The sequence below is a fragment of the Cajanus cajan genome, chromosome 7 (assembly GCF_000230855.2).
Source record: "Cajanus cajan strain Asha chromosome 7, NIPB_CcT2T_4, whole genome shotgun sequence".
In the NCBI taxonomy this organism is placed as follows: Eukaryota; Viridiplantae; Streptophyta; class Magnoliopsida; order Fabales; family Fabaceae; genus Cajanus; species Cajanus cajan.
Genome location: NC_138523.1, coordinates 56354280 through 56377766, shown reverse-complemented (window position 1 = coordinate 56377766; position 23487 = coordinate 56354280). Strand labels below are relative to the sequence as shown.

The 23487-nt window shown below is 34.8% G+C and overlaps 1 protein-coding gene, 1 long non-coding RNA gene, 1 other non-coding gene and 1 pseudogene across 3 annotated transcripts; 1 reads left to right on the top strand and 3 right to left on the bottom strand.

Moving 5' to 3' along the window:
• The first annotated feature begins 10208 nt into the window (after nucleotides 1-10208).
• LOC109795107 (endo-1,4-beta-xylanase 5-like) lies at nucleotides 10209-13609 on the top strand. Its single transcript, XM_020354528.3, has 6 exons — nucleotides 10209-10738; nucleotides 10838-10884; nucleotides 11080-11302; nucleotides 11438-11598; nucleotides 12164-12262; nucleotides 12682-13609. Exons 1-6 carry the CDS (start codon nucleotides 10675-10677, stop codon nucleotides 13501-13503), a joined length of 1416 nt encoding a protein of 471 aa, XP_020210117.2. The 5' UTR covers nucleotides 10209-10674; the 3' UTR covers nucleotides 13504-13609.
• LOC145949625 (uncharacterized) lies at nucleotides 12162-16931 on the bottom strand. The gene is made up of 2 exons (XR_014428012.1): nucleotides 13944-16931; nucleotides 12162-13171 (listed from the first exon to the last, which is right to left on the bottom strand). It is a non-coding gene; the product is annotated as an uncharacterized LOC145949625 (long non-coding RNA).
• A 1177-nt stretch (nucleotides 16932-18108) lies between these two features.
• Nucleotides 18109-22694, bottom strand: LOC109813445 (octanoyltransferase LIP2, mitochondrial pseudogene; annotated as a pseudogene).
• Nucleotides 20168-20239, bottom strand: TRNAP-UGG (transfer RNA proline (anticodon UGG)). The gene has a single exon. It is a non-coding gene; the product is annotated as a tRNA-Pro (tRNA).
• Nucleotides 22695-23487: the final 793 nt, after the last annotated feature.

The window sequence follows — 23487 nt, the reverse complement described above, 5'->3', positions numbered from 1 at the left end:
AAGGGGGGGTGAAAAATTTATATTGAGCAAGAAGTGGTAATCTTAGAGAGAGAAAGAGGAGAGAGAGAAAGAGGAGAGAGAGAGAGAGAGAGAAAGAAAGAAAGAAAGAAAGAGAGGAAAAGAAAGAGGGGATCCAGAGGAGGAGGCCCTGCCCAAGTTTCAACTCCGCTTATCCAGGTAAGGGGGGGAGTGAGAACCTCGCTCAGGGGTGTGGGGATAATTGTTGGATAGTTGTTTGTCGGATTGGCCCCCAATCCCTTGCCGTTGTTCTGTCTAAATTTCTATTTAACTCTACTTTGCTTTTTTTTGAAGGTGCCGTTGTTCTGTATAAATTTCTATTTACTCTACTTTGCTTTTTGTTGAAGGTGCCGTTGTTCTGTCCGATTTTCTATTTATTCTACTTTGTTTTTGTTGAAAGTGTCGTTGTTCTGTCTGATTTTCTATTTACTCTACCTTTTTCTTTGTTGAAGTAATAAATGAATATGAAATTAATGTTAATAATACATGAGTTTTAATATGAATAAGAATGCTCTCTGAATCTCTGTGAATACCTATGCGGACCTTATGAGGAGTATTGATGACATGACCATGTGAAATATGGACAAATGACATGAGACCTAAGAATTGACTATTGAGACAAACTATGATTATGAGACTATGACAAATGAGGACATGATGTACTAAATGAAATTCTGTAATAAGTTAAATGTTGAGTTCATGAAATAATGATTGTATGACATGCATCATATGCATATCTTATTCCAGGTGTGTCGTTGAGGCCGCATACCAGTGATGTAACCAGGTGTACCTTAGGGTCACCGACAGTTGATGCTAACAAGGTGTACCTTAGGGTCACCGACAGTTGATGCTAACAAGGTGTACCTTAGGGTCACTGACAGTTGATGATATGCTAACCAGGTGTACTTTAGGGTCACCGACAGTTGATGATATGCTAACCAGGTGTACTTTAGGGTCACCGACAGTTGATGATATGCTAACCAGGTGTACCTTAGGGTCACCGACAGTTGTGCAGGTGTGCCTTAGGGTCACCAGTGATGATATGTGAAACTTCCTTATGGCGCCACATGCATGCATTTATGAGATGAGTCCATGACATCATTCCATGATAAATGAATGTATTTGTAATATTGATGATGTATGTGTATTGTTTACATGTGACTTATATTTGTTGTGTGTGTGTGGGTGCTATCTAACCTTTATTCTTCACCTGAAACTGAGTGAGATGTTTCTCACTCCCTTGTTGTTTTTGTATATGTTTTAAATTATGTTGCAGATGATCAGCATCATGAGGATGTTGGTGATGAGGCTTAAAGGCTTCAATTGGGCATGCTCTGATAGGATGTGACATCGGGGCATAGTTATTTTTAGTTTAATATGTTATTGTTTTAATAACTTTAGTTTCTCTTCTTTGTAATTTCTAACGAAGAGATAACGTAGATAATTCAAGGAAAATGTATGTTAAGAAATTGTAATTTGAACGTTCTTGATAAAAGACCAGAATGAATATCCTTGTTATATTTTATTACATGATTTAGAAAATATAAATTGATTCCTAACTAGGAGGCACTGCCACCTTTACTGGAGTTAATTTATATTTCCTTTATTATTATTTGTATATATATGATTTCTTGTTTTACACTAAATTGTATTGAAAATCTTAACTTCTTTTCTTTTATAATTTCTACACTGGAGTTATGATTTATGAGTTACGAATGTGAATCTTCTACCTTGTGATATTTGAAATATTTGTCAACTATGAAAGATTTTATTTACCCAAAAAGAAGAAAAGAAATATTTTATTGTTACATTTGTTGTATATTAATAATGGGGTAGAGGGTGTCACATTTAGTGGTATCAGAGCAGGTCGATCTAATCGACCGTGAGTTATGAGTTTACTATGCTTATTTGGTTTACTATGTTTATTTGGTACATGAATGATGGACTGAATTGATTGTAAAACTTGTTGGTATGCTAGTGTGATGATTGATTATGTTTATTGATTGTATTATTTTCTTAGACTATGGCTGGTAGAAATGATCGTGCGATTGCCGATGCTCTTCAAGCATTAGCACAAGCTATGAATAATAACAATAGGACTGAAGTTACTCCTAACTGGTTGGAGCAATTTCAACGAAATCACCCACCTACCTTTAAAGGAGGATATGACCCAGATGCTGCTATGAATTGGCTAACAGAAATAGAGAAAATTTTCAATGTTATGGATTGTCCCATCGCTCAGAAGGTGAAGTTGGCCACATTCATGTTGACTGCTGATGCTCACTTTTGGTGGGAAGGAGCACTTCGGAGGATGATTGATGGAGGGGTGCACTTGAATTGGGACAACTTCAAGAAGGTCTTTCTTGAGAAGTATTTCCCGGATGATGTGAGAAGTCGGAAAGAAATGGAATTCCTTGAGCTGAATCAAGGGAACGACACAGTGGCTGTGTATGCTGCCAAATTTGATGCTTTGGTTCGTTATTGCACACACTACCATGGTGAGGGTGGTGAAAGAGCTAAATGCATAAAATTTGTAAATGGTCTGCGTCCTGAAGTGAAAACTGCAATTAACTATCAGGAGATATATCACTTTCCCACTCTGGTCAATAAGTGCAGTATTTATGATAGGGACAACCGTGATCGTGCTGCTTTCTATAAAGGAGTTGGAGGTCCTATCCGTGCTGTGAGTTCTAGTACTTCGGGTAGGAGTAAGCCTTACTTCGCTCCTACTAGATTTCAAGGGAATAAAGCTGCTGCTAATAAAAGCAAGTCATTTACTAGAGGATCCACTATTAGTGCTACTGGAAGTGTTGGAGGATCTGTGTCCACTCCTTCAGGAAGATGTGGAAAGTGTGGACGTATTGGTCATAATCGGTCTGAGTGTAATGACAACGAGGTTACTTGCTTCAATTGCAGGGGTAAGGGTCACATCAGTACCCACTGTCCCGAACCACCAAGAACACGTGTTATTGGATCGGGTTCGCAAATTGAGCGTCCAAAGACTATAGGGAGAGTATTTGCTCTTAGTGGTGCTGAAGCTTCTCAGTCAGAAAATTTGATACAAGGTACTTGTTTCATAGCTGAGACTCCTTTTGTTGTACTATTTGATTCTGGTGCAACTCATTCCTTTATTTCTGTCTCTTGTGTCCAAAAATTGAATTTGCCTGTGTCTTTGTTAGATTTTGATCTAGTTGTTGAAACCCCTACTAATGGTCCTGTGACTACATCCCTAGTGTGTTTGAAATGTCCTTTGACAGTTTCTGATAAGCAGTTTCTAGTTGACTTAATTTGTTTGCCTCTTAGTCAATTAGATGTAATTCTTGGTATGGATTGGTTATCTTCTCACCATGTCCTTTTAAACTGCTTTGAGAAATCTATTTCCTTTGGTGAATGTAAGAGTATGGAATTTCTTAGTGCTGCTGACATTAAAACTTGTTTAAAAGACAATGAAAGAGTGTACATGATCTTAGCTTCTTTAACACTTGAGACTGATAGTAAGCTAGATGAGATTCCCTTAGTAAGAGAATTTCCAGAAGTATTTCCTAAGGATGTGTCTAGTTTACCACCTGAGAGAGAGATTGAGTTTAGCATAGACTTAGTACCAGGTACCCCACCTATATCTATAGCACCCTATAGGATGTCCCCTACAGAGTTAGTTGAGCTTAAGAAACAAATAGAGGAATTACAAGGAAAACAATTCATTAGGCCTAGTATTTCGCCTTGGGGAGCGCCTGTTTTATTGGTTAAGAAGAAAGATGGGAGCATGAGGTTGTGCGTAGACTATAGGCAACTGAATAAAGTGACCATTAAGAATAAGTATCCTTTGCCTAGGATAGATGACCTTATGGATCAACTAGTTGGAGCTTGTGTGTTCAGTAAGATAGATTTAAGGTCATGATACCATTAGATTAGAGTGAGAACTGAGGATGTTCCTAAGACTGCCTTTAGAACTCGCTATGGGCACTATGAGTATTTAGTTATGCCGTTTGGTGTGACTAATGCACCTGGTGTTTTTATGGACTACATGAATAGGATCTTTCACCCTTACTTGGATAGATTTGTAGTGGTCTTCATAGATGATATCCTAGTGTATTCCAAGACTAGGGAAGAGCATGTTGAGCACCTTAGGATCGTTCTTCAAACCCTTAAGGAGAAACAATTGTATGCTAAATTGTCAAAATGTGAATTTTGGTTGGATAGTGTGAACTTTCTAGGACATGTGATATCCAAGGGTGGAATAGCTGTAGATCCTGCTAAGGTAGAAGCTGTGTTAGAGTGGAGAACACCTAAATCAGTATTTGAGATTAGGAGTTTCTTAGGACTAGCCGGTTATTACAGAAGGTTTATAGAGAATTTCTCTAGGCTAGCTCTTCCTTTGACTAAGCTGACGAAGAAAGACCAACCTTTTGTGTGGGATTCTAGGTGTCAGGAGAGTTTTCAAGAGCTTAAGAGGAGATTAACTAGTGCTCCTGTGTTAGTGTTACCTGATCCTAGTAAGACTTTTGAGGTATTTTGTGATGCTTCTAAATTGGGTTTAGGAGGAGTGCTTATGCAAGAGGGTAAGGTAGTAGCCTATGCTTCAAGACAACTTAAAATTCATGAGCAAAACTATCCTACCCATGACCTTGAGTTAGCTGCAATAGTTTTTGTGCTCAAGTTGTGGAGACATTACTTGTTTGGGTCTAGATTTGAGGTTTTTAGTGACCATAAAAGCCTTAAGTACTTGTTTGACCAAAAGGAATTGAATATGAGGCAGAGGAGATGGTTAGAGTTTCTTAAGGATTATGACTTTCAATTAAATTATCACCCTGGCAAGGCTAATGTTGTAGCTAATGCTTTGAGTAGAAAATCTTTGAGAATGTCTTCCTTGATGATTAGGGAAATGCAAATGATTGAGGAGTTTAGGGATATGAGCTTAGGGTGTGAGTTGACCTCTAAAAGTATTAAGTTGGGAGCTTTAAGATTGACTAATAGCTTGATAGATGAGATTAGAGAAGGTCAGAAGATGGATCCTTTCTTATTGAGTCAGGTAGAGAAGTTGAATCAAGGTGTGAAAAGTGAGTTTAGAATTGGAGTGGATGGAGTTTTAAGATTTAAGGATAGGTTGTGCATTCCTAGTGTGCCAGAACTTAAGAGAGCAATCCTGGAAGAAGGTCATGAGAGTATCCTTAGTATCCATCCAGGAGCCACTAAGATGTACCAAGACCTTAAGAAGATGTTTTGGTGGCCTAAGATGAAGAGGGAAGTGGAGGAATTTGTGTATGCTTGCTTAGTATGTCAGAAAGCTAAGGTAGAACACCAAAAACCTTCAGGTTTGATGCAACCTTTAGATGTGCCTGTGTGGAAGTGGGATAGCATCTCTATGGATTTTGTAGTTGGGTTACCTAAGACTGTGAAGAACTTGGATGCTATATGGGTCATTGTGGATAGATTGACTAAGTCTGCCCATTTTATTCCCATTAATATTAGGTACTCTTTGGAGAGGTTAACCAAGTTGTACATCAGTGAGATCGTGAGGTTGCATGGAGTTCCTACTAGTATTGTGTCTGATAGAGATCCTAGGTTCACCTCTAGATTTTGGGAGAGTTTGCATAAGGCTTTAGGCACTAAGCTTAGATTGAGTTCAGCTTACCATCCCCAAACAGATGGCCAAACTGAGAGAACCATACAATCTTTGGAAGACTTGTTGAGGGCTTGCATCTTAGAACGTGGGGGTAGTTGGGATAGTTTCCTACCTTTGATAGAATTTACCTACAATAATAGCTACCATTCTAGTATTGGGATGGCACCATATGAGGCTCTGTATGGTAGGAGATGTAGAACACCTTTATGTTGGACAGAACCTGGAGAGAATGTCATGTTAGGACCTGAGATAGTTCAACAAACTACTGAACAGGTTAAGATGATCCAAGAGAAGATGAGAGCAACTCAGAGTAGGCAAAAGAGTTATAATGACAAGAGGAGAAAAGACCTTAAGTTTAAAGAAGGTGATCATGTATTCCTTAAAGTCACTCCTTGGACAGGAGTAGGCAGAGCACTAAAATCCCGTAAGCTTACTCCACGTTTCATTGGTCCTTATCAAATTCTTAAAAGAATCGGTGAAGTGGCCTATCAAATTGCTTTGCCTCCATCTCTTTCAAATCTCCATAGTGTCTTTCATGTTTCCCAACTCAGAAAGTATGTCCATGATCCTTCCCATATCATTGAGTCTGACAACATTCAGTTGAAGGATAATCTTACTTATGAAACGGTTCCTCTAAGGATTGATGACACGAGAGTGAAACAACTAAGAGGAAAGGAAATCCCTTTGGTTAAGGTCGTTTGGGGAGGAAATATTGAAGAAAGTGCTACATGGGAATTAGAAAGCAAGATGCGAGAAGCTCATCCATTTCTGTTTTCAGGTAAATTTCGGGGACGAAATTTCTAAAAGGAGGGGAGAATTGTAACACCCCAATTTCCTTAAAAGGATAATTTTATTAGTAATGGCATTTTCGTAATTATTGATGGCATTTTCGTAATTTTATAAAGGTATTAGGGGCATTTGAGTAACTCGGAACGGGCTGTTCCGAAAGTGGAACGGGCCGTTCTGAGCATTTAAAATAAGCTAAAATTTTAGGTTGGGAACGGGCCCAGAACGGGCCGTTCCAACAAGGAGAACGGGCCGTTCCGGAGGGAGAACGGGCCGTTCTGCTTTTTGAGAACGGGCCGTTCCGATTTTGGAACGGGCCGTTCCAGTTGAGAAATTTGCCCACGTTTGAAGGATCCGGAACAGGCCGTTCCGAAATCAGTACGGCCGTTCCGGTTGCGCCAGGAGGCCTATAAATAGGGCCAAGGGGGGGTGAAAAATTTATATTGAGCAAGAAGTGGTAATCTTAGAGAGAGAAAGAGGAGAGAGAGAGAGAGAGAGAGAGAAAGAAAGAAAGAAAGAGAGGAAAAGAAAGAGGGGATCCAGAGGAGGAGGCCCTGCCCAAGTTTCAACTCCGCTTATCCAGGTAAGGGGGGGAGTGAGAACCTCGCTCAGGGGTGTGGGGATAATTGTTGGATAGTTGTTTGTCGGATTGGCCCCCAATCCCTTGCCGTTGTTCTGTCTAAATTTCTATTTAACTCTACTTTGCTTTTTGTTGAAGGTGCCGTTGTTCTGTATAAATTTCTATTTACTCTACTTTGCTTTTTGTTGAAGGTGCCGTTGTTCTGTCCGATTTTCTATTTATTCTACTTTGTTTTTGTTGAAAGTGTCGTTGTTCTGTCTGATTTTCTATTTACTCTACCTTTTTCTTTGTTGAAGTAATAAATGAATATGAAATTAATGTTAATAATACATGAGTTTTAATATGAATAAGAATGCTCTCTGAATCTCTGTGAATACCTATGCGGACCTTATGAGGAGTATTGATGACATGACCATGTGAAATATGGACAAATGACATGAGACCTAAGAATTGACTATTGAGACAAACTATGATTATGAGACTATGACAAATGAGGACATGATGTACTAAATGAAATTCTGTAATAAGTTAAATGTTGAGTTCATGAAATAATGATTGTATGACATGCATCATATGCATATCTTATTCCAGGTGTGTCGTTGAGGCCGCATACCAGTGATGTAACCAGGTGTACCTTAGGGTCACCGACAGTTGATGCTAACAAGGTGTACCTTAGGGTCACCGACAGTTGATGCTAACAAGGTGTACCTTAGGGTCACCGACAGTTGATGATATGCTAACCAGGTGTACTTTAGGGTCACCGACAGTTGATGATATGCTAACCAGGTGTACTTTAGGGTCACCGACAGTTGATGATATGCTAACCAGGTGTACCTTAGGGTCACCGACAGTTGTGCAGGTGTGCCTTAGGGTCACCAGTGATGATATGTGAAACTTCCTTATGGCGCCACATGCATGCATTTATGAGATGAGTCCATGACATCATTCCATGATAAATGAATGTATTTGTAATATTGATGATGTATGTGTATTGTTTACATGTGACTTATATTTGTTGTGTGTGTGTGGGTGCTATCTAACCTTTATTCTTCACCTGAAACTGAGTGAGATGTTTCTCACTCCCTTGTTATTTTTGTATATGTTTTAAATTATGTTGCAGATGATCAGCATCATGAGGATGTTGGTGATGAGGCTTAAAGGCTTCAATTGGGCATGCTCTGATAGGATGTGACATCGGGGCATAGTTATTTTTAGTTTAATATGTTATTGTTTTAATAACTTTAGTTTCTCTTCTTTGTAATTTCTAACGAAGAGATAACGTAGATAATTCAAGGAAAATGTATGTTAAGAAATTGTAATTTGAACGTTCTTGATAAAAGACCAGAATGAATATCCTTGTTATATTTTATTACATGATTTAGAAAATATAAATTGATTCCTAACTAGGAGGCACTGCCACCTTTACTGGAGTTAATTTATATTTCCTTTATTATTATTTGTATATATATGATTTCTTGTTTTACACTAAATTGTATTGAAAATCTTAACTTCTTTTCTTTTATAATTTCTACACTGGAGTTATGATTTATGAGTTACGAATGTGAATCTTCTACCTTGTGATATTTGAAATATTTGTCAACTATGAAAGATTTTATTTACCCAAAAAGAAGAAAAGAAATATTTTATTGTTACATTTGTTGTATATTAATAATGGGGTAGAGGGTGTCACAGAATGAAAAGAAATTGTAGAAGGAATAAAAGAATTTATATCTTTAAAAGTTAACTTTTTTTTTTCTTCAATCAAATAATAGAAATAACATCGGAATTAGTTTTGTGTGTTCATTTTTACTTTCTCCAATTCCATCCTCTTTATGCAACGTGAAATAAAATTTTTGACAACAAATATAAAAACAAAAAATAAAAAAATAAGAATATAATACCTCTTATTCTTATTATTATATTATAAGATTCAATTTTTTTTTTGAATTGGGTAGATTTCTTTTGTAAGAGTAAGACAATCTATTTTGTCTTGAAAGTTAATTTTCTATATAAAAATATCTTTATTAAATGTATTTATTAAATTATATCGATATTCTCTGAAATTTTATGAAGATGTATTAACACTATTTTTTTTAACATTTACAATAATTTATTTTACAGGAGTTACAATATAATGTTTTTAAAAAAAAATAAGAGAGATGATCTAATAAACTTAATATTTAATGTTTCGTCCTGATTAACATTGAGATTGGTTTGCTGGTTTTTCAGTTCAGTTACTACATTGGAAATTGGAATGCTGTCTAGCCGTTACAAATGAGCATTTTCAGTTCAGTTACTATTAAATGAGCTTTTTCTATGCCATTAATTTAGCAAATCATGTATTTCTGTGTTTTAAAATAACATCTATAACCGATACGGTCAACTTCACTTGACTAAATAAGATACATTAACTAACAAGTAGAGTTTAACCGGGTTAAGAGTTAAATAATATCTACAGAATTTTAATTTAGGATAAAATTTAAGTATAATTATCTAAATATTGCTAGAATTTTTTTTATTAGAATTGAATATTTACTTTATTAATATGAATTACATTTATTGTAGATTTTGATAATTTACATATCTTACATTTATGTATTTTATTAACTAGCTTTTTTTCTTATATTTATGCTTTTAAAAATATATAATAATTATTAGCTTTTTTTTTAATTTTATTTTTTTAAATAAACTGTTCATCAACTTGAGAACAAGATTCTATCTTTGTTGCTTGTTTTAACTTGTAAGTACTCCCTTTGTTTTTTTTGCTTGATGTTTAAGGTTATGTATAAGAATTAAGAAAATAATTAATATTTTAGTTTTTTAAAGTATTTATTACTTATTTTTCTGCTATACCTTTTAGGTAGTTGGAGAAAAAATATATACATTGAAAAATGAATAAACACATTGTTCAGTAAACACACATTAATTATCAATGGTAAAAATGAAAAAAAAATTAATAAGTCATTAATTTTAGAAAAGTAACAATGAAAAAAGAACAAAAAAATAATGCTAAAATGACTATGAATAAAAAACGGAGAGAATATCTATATGCTGAGATTTTTAGATTCACGCATTATGCGCTAATCTCTACTTAATTATTAACGTAAATTACATTGATATCTTATAAATTTTACAAAATTGTACTATCCTCTATTTTTTTTTAAAAATTTATAAGAATCTCTTTTTATAGGGGTCACAATATATGTTGAGATTATTTTATGGTATTTGTCTGAGGAGATATTTTATGATAATTATTTTTATAAGGTTATTACATAAACATACTCCACAATGATCAGTTCATTATGGTTTTGCTTTTGGTCATCACCCAAAAGGTCTCACTAACATTGGAGTATGTGTGTACTTTATAAGTTGTTATTTTTTCTCTTATTTTATCGATGTGGGACTTGTATGTATCCGAAAATATAATATTTTTAAACAATTAAATGAGATTATTATAGGGATAGAAAAAATAAGAAATATAAAATTGTAGGATAGAAAAAGTAAGAGGTATTTATACTTGAATTACTCTAATAATCATAACCCGTAAATGTGCATTAAGCGAAGTTGATGATTACCATTTTCTTTTTTACTAATTTCCAGCGTCAATATATACCCCTGATACTAGTAAGAAATTTAGTGTGTTAAGTCTTATTTGATTAGTGAAAAGATGAAGGTTGCTGCAGAAGGCTGCAACTTGTTGTGCATTACCATTTGCCTTTTACTCATCTCAGGTTTCCCTTCCTTCCCTCTCTTTCAATTTCAATGTCACGTAAGTTTTCATTCACATATATATAGAATCTCTAACTAATACATCTTCTCAATACATGCAGGCCTCAGCGTCCATTCTTTGTCTTATGATTATTCTGCTAATATAAAGGCAATAAAACTTCCTCACCCATTACTTTCATATACTAGAGTATTCTCTCTAAGTTGCAAAATGGTCTTCTTGTTATTTTATTTTAGAGTACATAACATTGAATTCATAACTTAAATGGGTATGTGGTAGTTTCTGTCAATGTCACCAGTTAATACACAAACTTACATGTGTTGCCATTGCCTTGAAAACAAGCAGTGTTTGGCAGAACCTGAGAGAGCACAGTATGGAGGAGGCATTATAGTAAATCCAGGATTTGATCACAACATAAAGGGTTGGACAGTATTTGGAAAAGGAGCAATCAAGGAACGAATTTCCAATGGAGGCAATAGATTCATCGTTGCATACAACAGAACACAGCCATTGGATAGTTTCTCTCAGAAGGTCCATCTTAAGAAAGGAATGATATACACCTTTTCTGGTAATTTCACTTTCTCCATTGTTGAGTCATATGACTTCTCTTTCACCAGAATTCATTTGAAGAGTGTTGCCACGTTGGCCATTACTTTTTTGAAACATTTTGAGTGATTATTTTTCCTTCCTTTTCTACATTCAGCTTGGTTTCAGCTCAGTGAAGGAAGTGACACTGTGTCAGTTATATTCAAATCAAAAGGAAGTGAAATAGGTGGCCAAGTGATAGCAAAACATGGATGCTGGACTCTTCTAAAAGGCGGCATAGTTGCAAACTTCTCCAGCCCCGTTGAGATTTTTTTTAAGGTGAAATACATTTCTAGATTTATACCTCCCAGAAAAACAAATATAGAGACTAAAATAAAACTCTGATATTTCTTAAGGAATCAAAACATATTTAATTCAAGCAATTAATCCTTCATATTTTTGTTTCAAGAAAAAGTGTTGTAAGGTTTATGCTTTTCATCTTGTCTTACTTTGCATATTTCCTCAAAATTCAACTCCAGTATAAAATTACAGGCCCACTTTTAACACTCTTATTGAGAATGAAATAACATGCACACGAGGCAGAAACCTTTCGTGCTATTTAAAAGTGCACAAGAGGGTTAGCTGTTAATACTTACTAGCTCTAGCAGCTTCATGTGCAAATACTGAAAAGTGAAAGAGAAACTATGTATGTTACCATTCAAATATTTTTAAACAAGCAAACTAGGATACTAGGAGGTTCCTATTCAAGGCATGCAAATTTTTTGTGTATATCAAATGCATGTAAAATAAAAGGAATTATAGGTGCTTGAGAATTGCGTGAGATCCTTTTTTATGGTGTATTTAGATATCTGTTTTCTCAACTAAAATTCATTCAACTATACAGAGCAAGAATTCCAATGTGGAAATATGGGCTGACAATGTCTCCTTACAACCATTCACTAAAAAGCAGTGGAGATCACTGCAAGACGCCAGCATTGAGAGGGTAAGATAATGCAAATCCCACTTTTCCTTATAGATGTTGGAATTTACATGAAAGTAAATGCTTCCTATTGAGGTTTCATATTGCAGACGCCCTTATAATTTCATCGCAATCCCTGATATTACGAAAAATTATAGACAAATGTTGCCAATGTGACCACAGTTGTGGTTGCATTATGATTGCAGAGACGACAAAAACCTTGACATTGCGGCCAAAATTAGGTGGACTTTTTTTTAAACCAAGTTTCTCATAGTTCCCAGAGCTTTACAAAGAATCATTGCATTTATTTTTGTATTGCTACTAAAATGAAATTCACCAATTGAAATTAATGAAGGCAATAACAGAACAAATTGCATATACAAATACACTAGTAAATTGTAGAAGGGAAAGAAATTACGAGTCTTGATCTATATACCATGCAGATACGTAAGAGGAAATTGAGATTGCAGATAACTTACGTAAATGGAATAGCAATGAAAGGAGCTACAGTTATCGCGAGACCAGCAAAGATGAGCTTCCCATTTGGATGTGGAATGAACCATTATATCCTCACAAACAAAGACTACCAGAACTGGTTTGTGTCAAGGTTCAAATTTACAGCTTTCACCAATGAGATGAAGTGGTATAGTACGGAGAAAAAGCAAGGCCAGGAAAACTACACTATCTCAGATGCCATGATGAATTTTACAAAAAAGAATGGCATTTCTGTTAGAGGCCATAATATTTTATGGGACAATCCAAAGCAGCAGCCTGAATGGGTTAAGTCCCTATCACCTTTAGAATTAGCAGAAGCAGCAACAAGAAGAATAGTATCTGTGGTTTCAAGATACAAAGGAGAACTGATTGCATGGGATGTGATGAATGAGAATCTCCACTTCCACTTTTATGAGGACAAATTTGGTGAAAATGCCTCTGCAATAGCATATGCAACAGCCTATGAGCTTGATCCAAAACCAAAGATGTTCCTAAATGAGTATAACACTATTGAACATAGTAGGGATGAGGCTGCCAGCCCAGTCAAATATATCAAGAAACTTGAGGAGATTCTGTCATTTCCAGGAGTTGCTGGAATGTCAGCAGCAATAGGGTTGCAAGGCCATTTTGGTTCTGGCCACCCAAATCTTGCTTATATGAGGTCAGGTCTTGATCTTCTTGCTTCAACTGGACTTCCAATATGGCTCACAGAAGTGAGCGTGGGTCCAAGTCCAAGTCAGGTATTTCCTCAACTTCAGAAAGTATTCTAATATACTTCTTGAACATTTAGTTATAACTTGCAAGTTACAACAGAAAATTCAACTTTTTACATTACAACACAAGTCATGTAAATGAGTTAAATATGTTTATAAGTTTATTTTGATAAACTCTATCAAAATCTTAGCATTTAAGTGTCAAATTATAAATTACTAGCAGTGTAAGCATTTTTAATATTATCTTTGAATGACAAATTGTCAAGTATGACAAGTTTGCTGATTTTGTAATGATTACCTTAAAATGTCATACTTGGGATGATTTCTAATTACTTCACAACATAAAAATATTTTCACTGTAGTCTGTAAACTAATCAAATTATTTTCACAAGTTCTTGTAAAAGACCCCTTCATGGAAAATCCGCCAATTTTATATTTTATCTGTCAGAGAAAAGAAAAAGAAAGAAATATTAATATACCAGGTGACTCCGCATTACCTTACTTTTCTCACTGTTGTTTCTTGAGTAGGCAGAATACTTGGAAGAGATACTAAGAGAGGGATACTCTCATCCTGGTGTTGAAGGGATTATAATGTTTTCTGGTCCAGCACAAGCTGGTTTCAACGATACTACTTTGGCAGATGAGAATTTCAAAAATACTCCTGCTGGAGACGTTGTGGACAAGCTGATTCAGGAGTGGAGAACTGGGTCTCTTGTTGCCACTGCAGATGACAGAGGATTTGTAGATATTTCACTGCACCATGGAGACTATGATGTAACTGTTAAAAATCCTCTAACCCACTTCTCTAGAAAACTGAGTCTAAGTGTAGAGAAAGGCTTTTCAATGGAAACAATTCATGTGAAAATGCGTGTATAAAAAGTTTCACTTTTGTTGAAGCAAGCAGTTCTTGCATGTGTAAATTTGAAAGATTGTAATAAAATGGCATGCAACATCATGGTAGATTATTCTTGGTTTCCAATTCCTACAACTATCAATGTTCTTCCTCACACTCCAACATAAAAACATATACAAGTGATTTTGATAAATATCTATTAGTTGAAGAAATAAGTCATGTTGCCTATGAATAATAAAGGAGGTTAAGATGGCTAAGGTCTAACTTAAGACATCCATTTTCTGAATGGGTTGAGATTTTTTTCTAGTTTAATGGGCGAAGCCCATATGAATAAAGCGGAGAATGAGGATTCATGAATAAGAACACGAATCCATACTGCAATCACTTACAGTACTGCAGTTCATAGTAAAGCAATGTAACCTCATTGCTACGTGAGAAACATCAATATTCTATTTCATGACAAGATTTCCAAAATCAGAACAACGGAGGACAGTATAGGAACTCACACGCTTGTGTTTAATTCGAGAGGAGTCAAAGTCATTTTGGCGCTATAACAATTTAGGGGGTAGTACCCTTCACCTAGAGGATAAGGTGAAAACTTTTCTTTTGGACAGACAAGGGGGCTCTTGATTCAAAATTTGAGAGATATTATCTTGTCAATTGTGAGAGAATTTATGCTGATGTTCTACTGCAGTCAAGGCCAATGATAGATCAAGTGAAAAAAAATCTCAAAAAGCTAGAGTGCAAGATTAAATTATAAAAGGATGTTTAGTACTCAGAAGTCAGAACATCATAGACAGAAGGACGGGGGAACCTTTTAATGTTAGATAGATCCATCAAGAAAAGGTAATAATTCTAATTTTGTCATAAAGAAACTAATCAAATCGTTTTTTAAGTAATCTCTAAACCAAGAATGTACTTTGTCAGAAATCTGCGACCAACCAGTGAACTAATCTAATAAAACTTAGTACAAAACAATGATTACTATTACATCAACTGAGAACTCTTTTCGTGGTCCAAAACAATAATAAAATTCAACAAAGTCCTAACAGCTAAGTAAAAAAATGTGATCCTGATTGCAAAACCAGCTTTCCTACCTATCCAACAGTTAGCTGGACAAACTGCAAAAATGTAGAAAGAGATTAATTGGACTTAAATCCACCTTCCAATTGAGATCTACACACAAACCAGATCAGAGTCGCTTGTTATGGGTTGGGTTTGAGTTGCTTGGAGGATTCTTCCTTAAACTTGTGGTTACTGATATCTGAGGGGCTTCATAAGCTATTTTCAATTTATCTAAACTTGCAGTGAAGGAGGAGACACGAACCAGTAGCTTCCGTGGTGGGCACCTACCTATCATATTGGTCTCGCTGGTGATTGAAACTATAGAGCAAATGATTAAGTGTATGAGAATTAAGACAAAGATTCCAAACAAAGCACGTTGAGTGATTTTCATGGCAGGGTTTAGTGGAAACAACAATTGAAGATAGTCAAAAGAATGGAGTTCTGGTGCTTGGAACTAGCCCATAGGAAAGTTGCAAGGCTTGTTTATGTTATAGTTTGTGTCTTAGAAGGGAATGAAGTACACTGGTGTATCTGAAGTGTAAATCCTTTTTTATAGTTTGTTGGTGGTCGAAGAGTGAAGACTATAGTGGACAATGGAAAACAAAAAGGTTTAGGTATTCAAAAATTAGATGAAATGAATATATCCAAGGTTTCTTCAGCCAATGAATACTGAATAGCTGTGTGAGATTCAGATTTAGGGAAGAGGAAGGAGAGGGATGATAGATGGATCATTTAACATGCCACATCTTTGTTGTGTTGTGAGGTAGAACATGGAATGGAAGGAGCTTATCATGTGATCCTTAATCAAATCCCATACTTATCTGACATTTCCACAATCTTTCCATCACATGCCAATATATATCATGTGACTAATCACATGATATCTAATGGGTTTCCACATTTTGTTGACATTCTTGACCATATTACTTTCATTATTGTTTGTATTTCTGTGTGACAGTTACAGCTGAACTTAGCTGGGGAAGATTACTTTCCAGGAGCGTGAAGCTTCTTCCTCTCAAGGGATACATCTTTTACCGCTCCACGTGCAACATAAACGCTGTAGAGTTCAATATATTCCTATTTGTATAGAACCAATGACGAACGAATTATACTTGTATACACATGTTTATGAAAGATATTTATGTTGTGTGGAAACTAATTAGTTTCATGATTATCGAGATATTATTGTGATTATCTACACAATTATGCCACTAATCGGGAACACATAATACGTAACTACTCTATAAATAGCAGGATATGCTCCATTAAAGGATGTAAGATTTTTTTATATGGTATTTGATATAGTGTTGAGGTCTCATGCAGATATTTTAATAGAGGATGTGGTCTTGTAATTTTGTTTGAAATAAAATTTTGCTTTATATAATGGGGTTCTTTTAATCAAAATGTCTCATTTGATTAGAATCAAATTTGCATGTGAGACTGCGGCTGCAATATTCTTTCTGCAGAAAAAAACATATGGTCCACGTCAGCAAGAATAAAATAGAATTTGCTCTAGCAACCGCAAAAAATATTTTACTTATAGATTAATTGTATTGTTTAATCAAATTGGTTCATCAATAATGTTCTGGAGCAGGTCCCCTAGTCCCCTTGAATGCAAAAGCAACTTCCTACATGATTGATTATTCTCCTTATGTGGTCTGATTTCAGTAAGTTGTAATTCACTAGATTGTTTATGCAATTGGCTATTCAGCAAAAAAAAAAAGTTTATGCAATTGGCTTTGATTCATGAACTTGTAGTCTTAGTTATCATCAGAAACCCGGTATGGTTATTTTGCTCTTTGCTTTGCTATTTGTTTGGTCACGTGATAGAAATAAACTTAATCTCATCGGAAAAGAAATTTAATTGAAGTTTGTAGCCTCAACAACCAACCAAACAGATTCATCATTACAACAACCCCCAACACGAGGTTTAGCCTCAATCTCTGGTTTGATTTCCCGCACCTGATCTTACAAAAAACAATTATGCCGCAGCGATACCATAGTTCATTACTTAGCACACGATCATGAAGTCAAGACCGCTTCAAAAGTTCAAGTCATGTAAGCATTCACAACACACAACAAACTACACGTACCGACTATTTAACACATGCAGTACTTTTTAGTAAAAGTGGCTCCAAAATCTAGATAGGATAATTACGAGGATGAGAGAATCTAACGAAATTATTTAATGATATTTGTCTAAAGAGATATTTTATAAGAGTGATTTTTATCAATATAATTTAATTTTATTTATGAGTCTCTATTTATAGAAAAAATTTGTTATACAAAATTAAATATTGATATTATATCCTATTCTAAAAATAAGGAAACAAATTTTAAAATAATCAAAACAGATTAAATCTAAATATTTGAAATATAAATAAAATATTCTTATAAAAAATTAATTTATTCTTCTAAAGATATTTAAGCATATTCTTAACAGAATCAACATCTAATTTTGGTCAAGATGCATTTTCTCATGGACTATCATATCTACTTTTCAAGTGACAAATCAAACAAGTTTGGGTAATATATGGGTGCTTTTATTATTCAACACGCAGAACATTTAAATCTTGGAATTAATCTATTGAATTAGGCTGATCATGATCAACTATCATATCACAGATTCAGAAAAACAAAACAAACAAACCAATGCAGAATGCACAGGATTTGACCAATTTATGTATCGTAATATCAATCTATCATACAACCAAGGGTGTAGAATGTATCTGTACATGTAGAACAAGCAAGAATTATATTGGTTAAATATTTCTCAAAGAACGAAAGAGAAAAACAAATGTTATACAACTATCTAATAGCTAGAATAGTTAATCTCATTCAGTTTCTTTATCAAAAAATATTGTAGCGTCCTCCTTCCAGATCAGGTTACTATAATCAAATATTCTTGCAAAACATGAAATCAACTGTTCTGTCATAGTACTTTTCTTCCTCAGGAAGGACAAAATCTGTCTCCCTCCTGAAAGATGTTACTTCTTTATCTGTGATTCCACAGGGAACAATGCGCCTAAATTAGCTCAAATCATGATTGATGTTAAATGCCAATTGCACCCCGTCTTCCTTTCTCCAACCCATACCCTAGTCTCGCCACTTTTTCCAATTCCAGGACATTCACACCATACATAGCAGCCAGTTTAATCATGGTTAACTCAATTTTCTCTACAAAATTCCAAAAGTACTGAGCCCCATGTCGTGAAGCGATATGATAGAAAACAATACGGCTTGGTGTGGACCATGAAATGTGATGTCTCCTCCCCTTTATGTGTAGTGAAGTTCAGCTCAATTTTTTCCAACTGACTGGGGGATTAACAAATTGTGAACAGTTTTCCTTTTGCCAACAGCATACGTAGGGGGTGTTGCAAAGACAGAAGAATGTTACGTCTCCTCCTAAGTTTCAATCTAAGCACAGCTTTTCTTGCAATTTCAATGCATCCAAATAGTTGACAACTCCCAGTTTCCTGGCCTGAAGGCTTCTTAAACCCTCATCCTGTCCACAGAGACATTATTAATTGCATTCATAATTGCTGAAAACAGAACATAAAACAGAGGTGTATGACTAAGCACAAATATAACAGAATGAACTGAGAAAATTTGCATCTTCACACACAAAAGGGAGGAAAAACTGATCTGATATATTTGAATTATGAACTTAATTTTACATATATTGAAAATGTTACAGCAAGTGTTTAAATATTAAAACTAACTAACTCCTGATTGAATAAAACTAAAAGCAAATTATGACTAAGCTAATAAGCAAATAATCATTTGTCTATACATTTTACTTTTCTGAACATAAGCAACTTTTAACAAAACTTATTAGTAAAACAGAAAAATTACAGACTTAAAAATATTTAATTATAACAATGGAAAAGTATTACCTTCTAGCAATAACATTCTTTATGTAAAGAGAATGACAAAGACATTGACAAGCAAGAGTAAGAATTATCACAAATAGGGGCTAGGCAACAGTAACTAAATGAAAATTCTGGCTCGAACCCATTTAAGTGCAAAGAAATGTTTATATGGGTATCCAGAAATAAATCCAATTCATTCTACATGCACCAATCACAGAAGATAGAGAGGTGAATGAGAAAAATTTATAGACAAAAGAAAATTACAAAAAGGGTTCAGAAGTAGAACGGCAACTATTGCTTTGTGACCTCTTAAATATAACATATTACATCCAAGTGTTGTAAATTATAAAAGAAAATCCTTGCAAAAGCCACACGTGTATTGGATTTGAATAAATTATTGTGTTCAAAAATTAGTTTTTAAGATTTTGATATTTTCAGGAGCCAGGCATCATGATCAACAATTCACAATCACTTCCATTTTCAACTTAAAATAACATGGTTGATTTAGCAATATTGTGTAGACAAAAGTTCAAATGGCATACTTGGACTTGAGATCACATGATGCAATTTCAGTGTTGTGACTGATGCTTGCAAACTTTTGGAGAGATTTGGCTATCAAAGCAACTGCGAAGTGTCTCGTGGCAAACTGTGTTGGTTCTTATCTGTGAAGGCTAATGCATCAGATTGTTAAGAGGATTCAAATTTTCTCCTGTACTTTGGTGGAAGAAAAACAACTATAAGTATTCTTTCCTGGATGTAGAATGCAGTGCATTTCTTTCTGCCTAGTCACTGACAAACACACATGAGAATAATACGGGCACAGATAAATGTGAAAAAATAGGGTCTGAGAATGCAGTGCATGCCTTTGTGCCAAGTCAATGACAAAAACACCTTCACAATAATGCTGGCACAGATAAATATGAAAAAAACTGGGGCATTCCGAGAATCGAACTCGGGACCTCTCGCACCCAAAGCGAGAATCATACCACTAGACCAAATGCCCACATTGATGGAATGAAGGCTAAGTCAAATCTATCTCAACTTTTCTGATAAATTTGTTTATGTAAGTCAACATTGTCTCCAGTTCTTTAGTAAATTGGATACAAATGACCAGATTTGTTTAACTGGATAGGCAATTGTCAGTCAATGTAACTTGTTTTTCTAGTGAAGGTATCAAAGAGAGTTTATTTATTTACCCGTCTGGTTCTATATTTTAAAGATCAACTGTGACTTGCACATTATTATACTAAATTTTCAGTCGCAAGTTGTCACTTGGTATTTGGTACTAAAATTTAATTGTTAATACTGTTAATCTATCACATCATCCATCCAAATGCATTCACATAGTGCATCTGATGGTTATTGCTATTTAAATAAACAAACTAACAGGTCAAGCTTGTCAGCTTCCAGAGCTTCAAAAGGCTCAAATTTAAAAATAATACCTGATGCTTCTTGGTGTTTAAGTACACCAATTAACAAGTCAGGTCAAGCTTGTCATCTTCCAAATCATCAAAACATTGGGCATTCCAAGAATGAACTTTAAATCTCACACCCTAAGCAAGAAGCATACCACTAGATCAAAAGCCTTATTCTGCAATTTTTTTTTTTGCTTGGTAATCATGTTAAAAACTAATAAATTGGTTTGTAAAATTGATTTAGTGTGGATTCTAAAGTTAACACTTTGCTTCTAACATACACATCTGACTTTCACGTGACATTAGTAAATTGGTAGCATTCTCTATTTTACTAAAATGTTGAGACATTACTTTTAATGTTGTTTCATAAGTTCAGGGTCTGAAAATTTATCAGCGGTAGAGAAGTTTGTTGCTTCATGATCTCGTACAAAAACTCCACCAACGTTGATACAGTTGTGGACTTGATTGGCTTGTAAAACTTTTTAAATCAAAGAACTGAAGTTCTGCAGTATGTTTCTATTTGTATGTTGCATTACAGACTGAACCAAGCTGTTTGAAGTAGCTTCTGTTGGTCATACTGGTTTTTCTTTTCCTTCTCTTACTAGCTTGCATCAAATCAGACAGCATGTAATTTGATATGTAGGTTATAACAGATGTCATGAGTGTTGTAAATTACGAAACAAAATACTTATTATTGCTACATGTGTAATGGACACAAATAAATAATTGTTCTTGTACATTTATTTTAAAAGATTTTGATATTTTTGGGTTTCAGGCATCACGGCAATGCTTCTCAACCTTCTTCCTTCTTCAATTCGAAATAACATTTGATTTAGCAATATTACATCACTGTAGAATGTAGAGTTTAAATGGTGTACTTAGATTTAAGATCACATACCACAATATTAGTATTGTGAGTTGTGACTGATACCTGCAAACTAGTGGAGAAATACAGAAATCAAAGCAACTTCTAAGTGCCTGGTAGCTGTCTTGGTGCTCAATGGTGAAGGCTAATACAGCCAGATTGTTAAGTCTGTGTTCACATCATCTCCAGTTCTTTTTGGTGGAAGAACCGCAACTGCAAGTATTCTTTTTTGGCTGAGAATGCGGTGCATGTCTTTGTGCCTATTCATTGACAACAAAACATACATGACAATAATACAGACACAGATAAATATGAAATAAAAAAAATAAAGTAGAAATTACCAGTCAAACCACACCAGTCAGATAACTGTGGCTGCTAAATTTATTATCATCTTTTCTTTCACTACCACAAGGATAGCCAATATGTAATGTGCTTTATTCTGTCTGTAACTGGTTATGTGGTCTGATAATTTCATTCAAACAATTTAGCTTTCAGGATGAGCTTTGTACTTTTAATTTTTGTTTCATATGTGCAGGGGACTGAAATCTATCAATGATAGATAAGTTCGTTGCTTCATGATCTCCTGTAAAAACCCCACCAACATTGATACAGTTGTAAAACATTCTAAATCAATGGAGTGAAGCTAAAGTCATCCCTACAAATCTATTTGTATGTTGTATTACACACAAACCTAGCTGATTGAAGTGAATACTATTGGTGTGGTACTAGTTTTTCTTTTCCTTTTTTTTGACTAGCTTACATCAAACCAGACAGCATGTCATTTGATATGTACATTATTGAGAGTTACCTCCGAGTGTTTTAAATTATAAGGTCAGGCAATTTTTAATGCTACATGCGTAATGGATTTGAATAAACAATTGTTTTCATACTTTGTGTTTAAGATTGATATTTTTTGGTGCCAGGCATCATGGACAATAATCCACAACCTCCTTCCTTATTCAGTTTCAAATAACATAGTTGTGATATTTTTGGGTGCCAAGCAATATTACTTCACTGTAAAATGTAGAGTTCAAATGGTTTACTTTGACTTAAGATCACATACTGTCAGTGTTGTGACTGATGCTTGCAAACTTGTGGAGTGATACAGAAATCAAAGCAACTGCTAAGTGTCTCATGAAGCTGTCTTGGTACTTAACAGTGAAGGCTAATGCAGCCATATTGTTAAGATTGATTTGTTGGGATACAAATAAGGTTTTACATCGATAAAATAAGAAGAAAAATAACAATTTATAAAACATATACTCTAATGATAGAGAAACCTTTTGGGTAATAACCAAAAGCAAAACCGTGAAGACTTAGGCCCAAAGTGGATAATATCCCACCATTATGGAGTTGTGTTAAATAAACCCATAAAAAATAACAAGTCATAATCATTTCTTCTTGATATAAATATATATTCTCTCAAATAAGATGTCAAAAATAATCCTAACATGATTCACATCTTCACCTGATCTTTTTGGTGGAAGAAACACAACTGCAAGTGTCCTTTTCTGCCTGAGAACACAGTGCAAGTCATTGTGCCTAGTCAATAAAAAACACACAAGAATAATAGGCACAGATAAACAATGAAAAAATACGGCTGAGATTGCAATGCATGTCTTTGCAGGGTCAGCTCAAGAGTAAGGCTATTGAAGCTTAAGCTTTTAAGCCTTCCAACAAAAAAAATTATTTGGTATTAGCTTTTAATAAAATAAAAAGACCACATATGTAAACAAAAAGACCTCATATATTAGCAAAAAGACCTAACATATATCTTTCTCTAAAGAAAAATCATCCACTCTCAAAATTTGTTTTAGGCCTCATTTATGGTTAGACAGGCTGTGTGTATTTGCGCCTAGTCAATGATAATAACACACGAGAATAATACAGACACAAATAAATATGAAAAAATAGCGGCTGAGAATGCTGTGCATGTATTTATGACTAGTCAATGCCAAACACACTTGAGGC

Excerpts from the sequence above, each read along its gene's own strand:
- LOC109795107 (XM_020354528.3), top strand. The coding sequence starts at position 10,675 with ATGAAGGTTGCTGCAGAAGGCTGCAACTTGTTGTGCATTACCATTTGC. Across the intron at positions 10,739-10,837 it reads TTGCCTTTTACTCATCTCAG|GCCTCAGCGTCCATTCTTTG; the intron begins GTTTCCCTTCCT and ends CAATACATGCAG. Across the intron at positions 10,885-11,079 it reads ATTATTCTGCTAATATAAAG|TGTTTGGCAGAACCTGAGAG; the intron begins GCAATAAAACTT and ends GAAAACAAGCAG.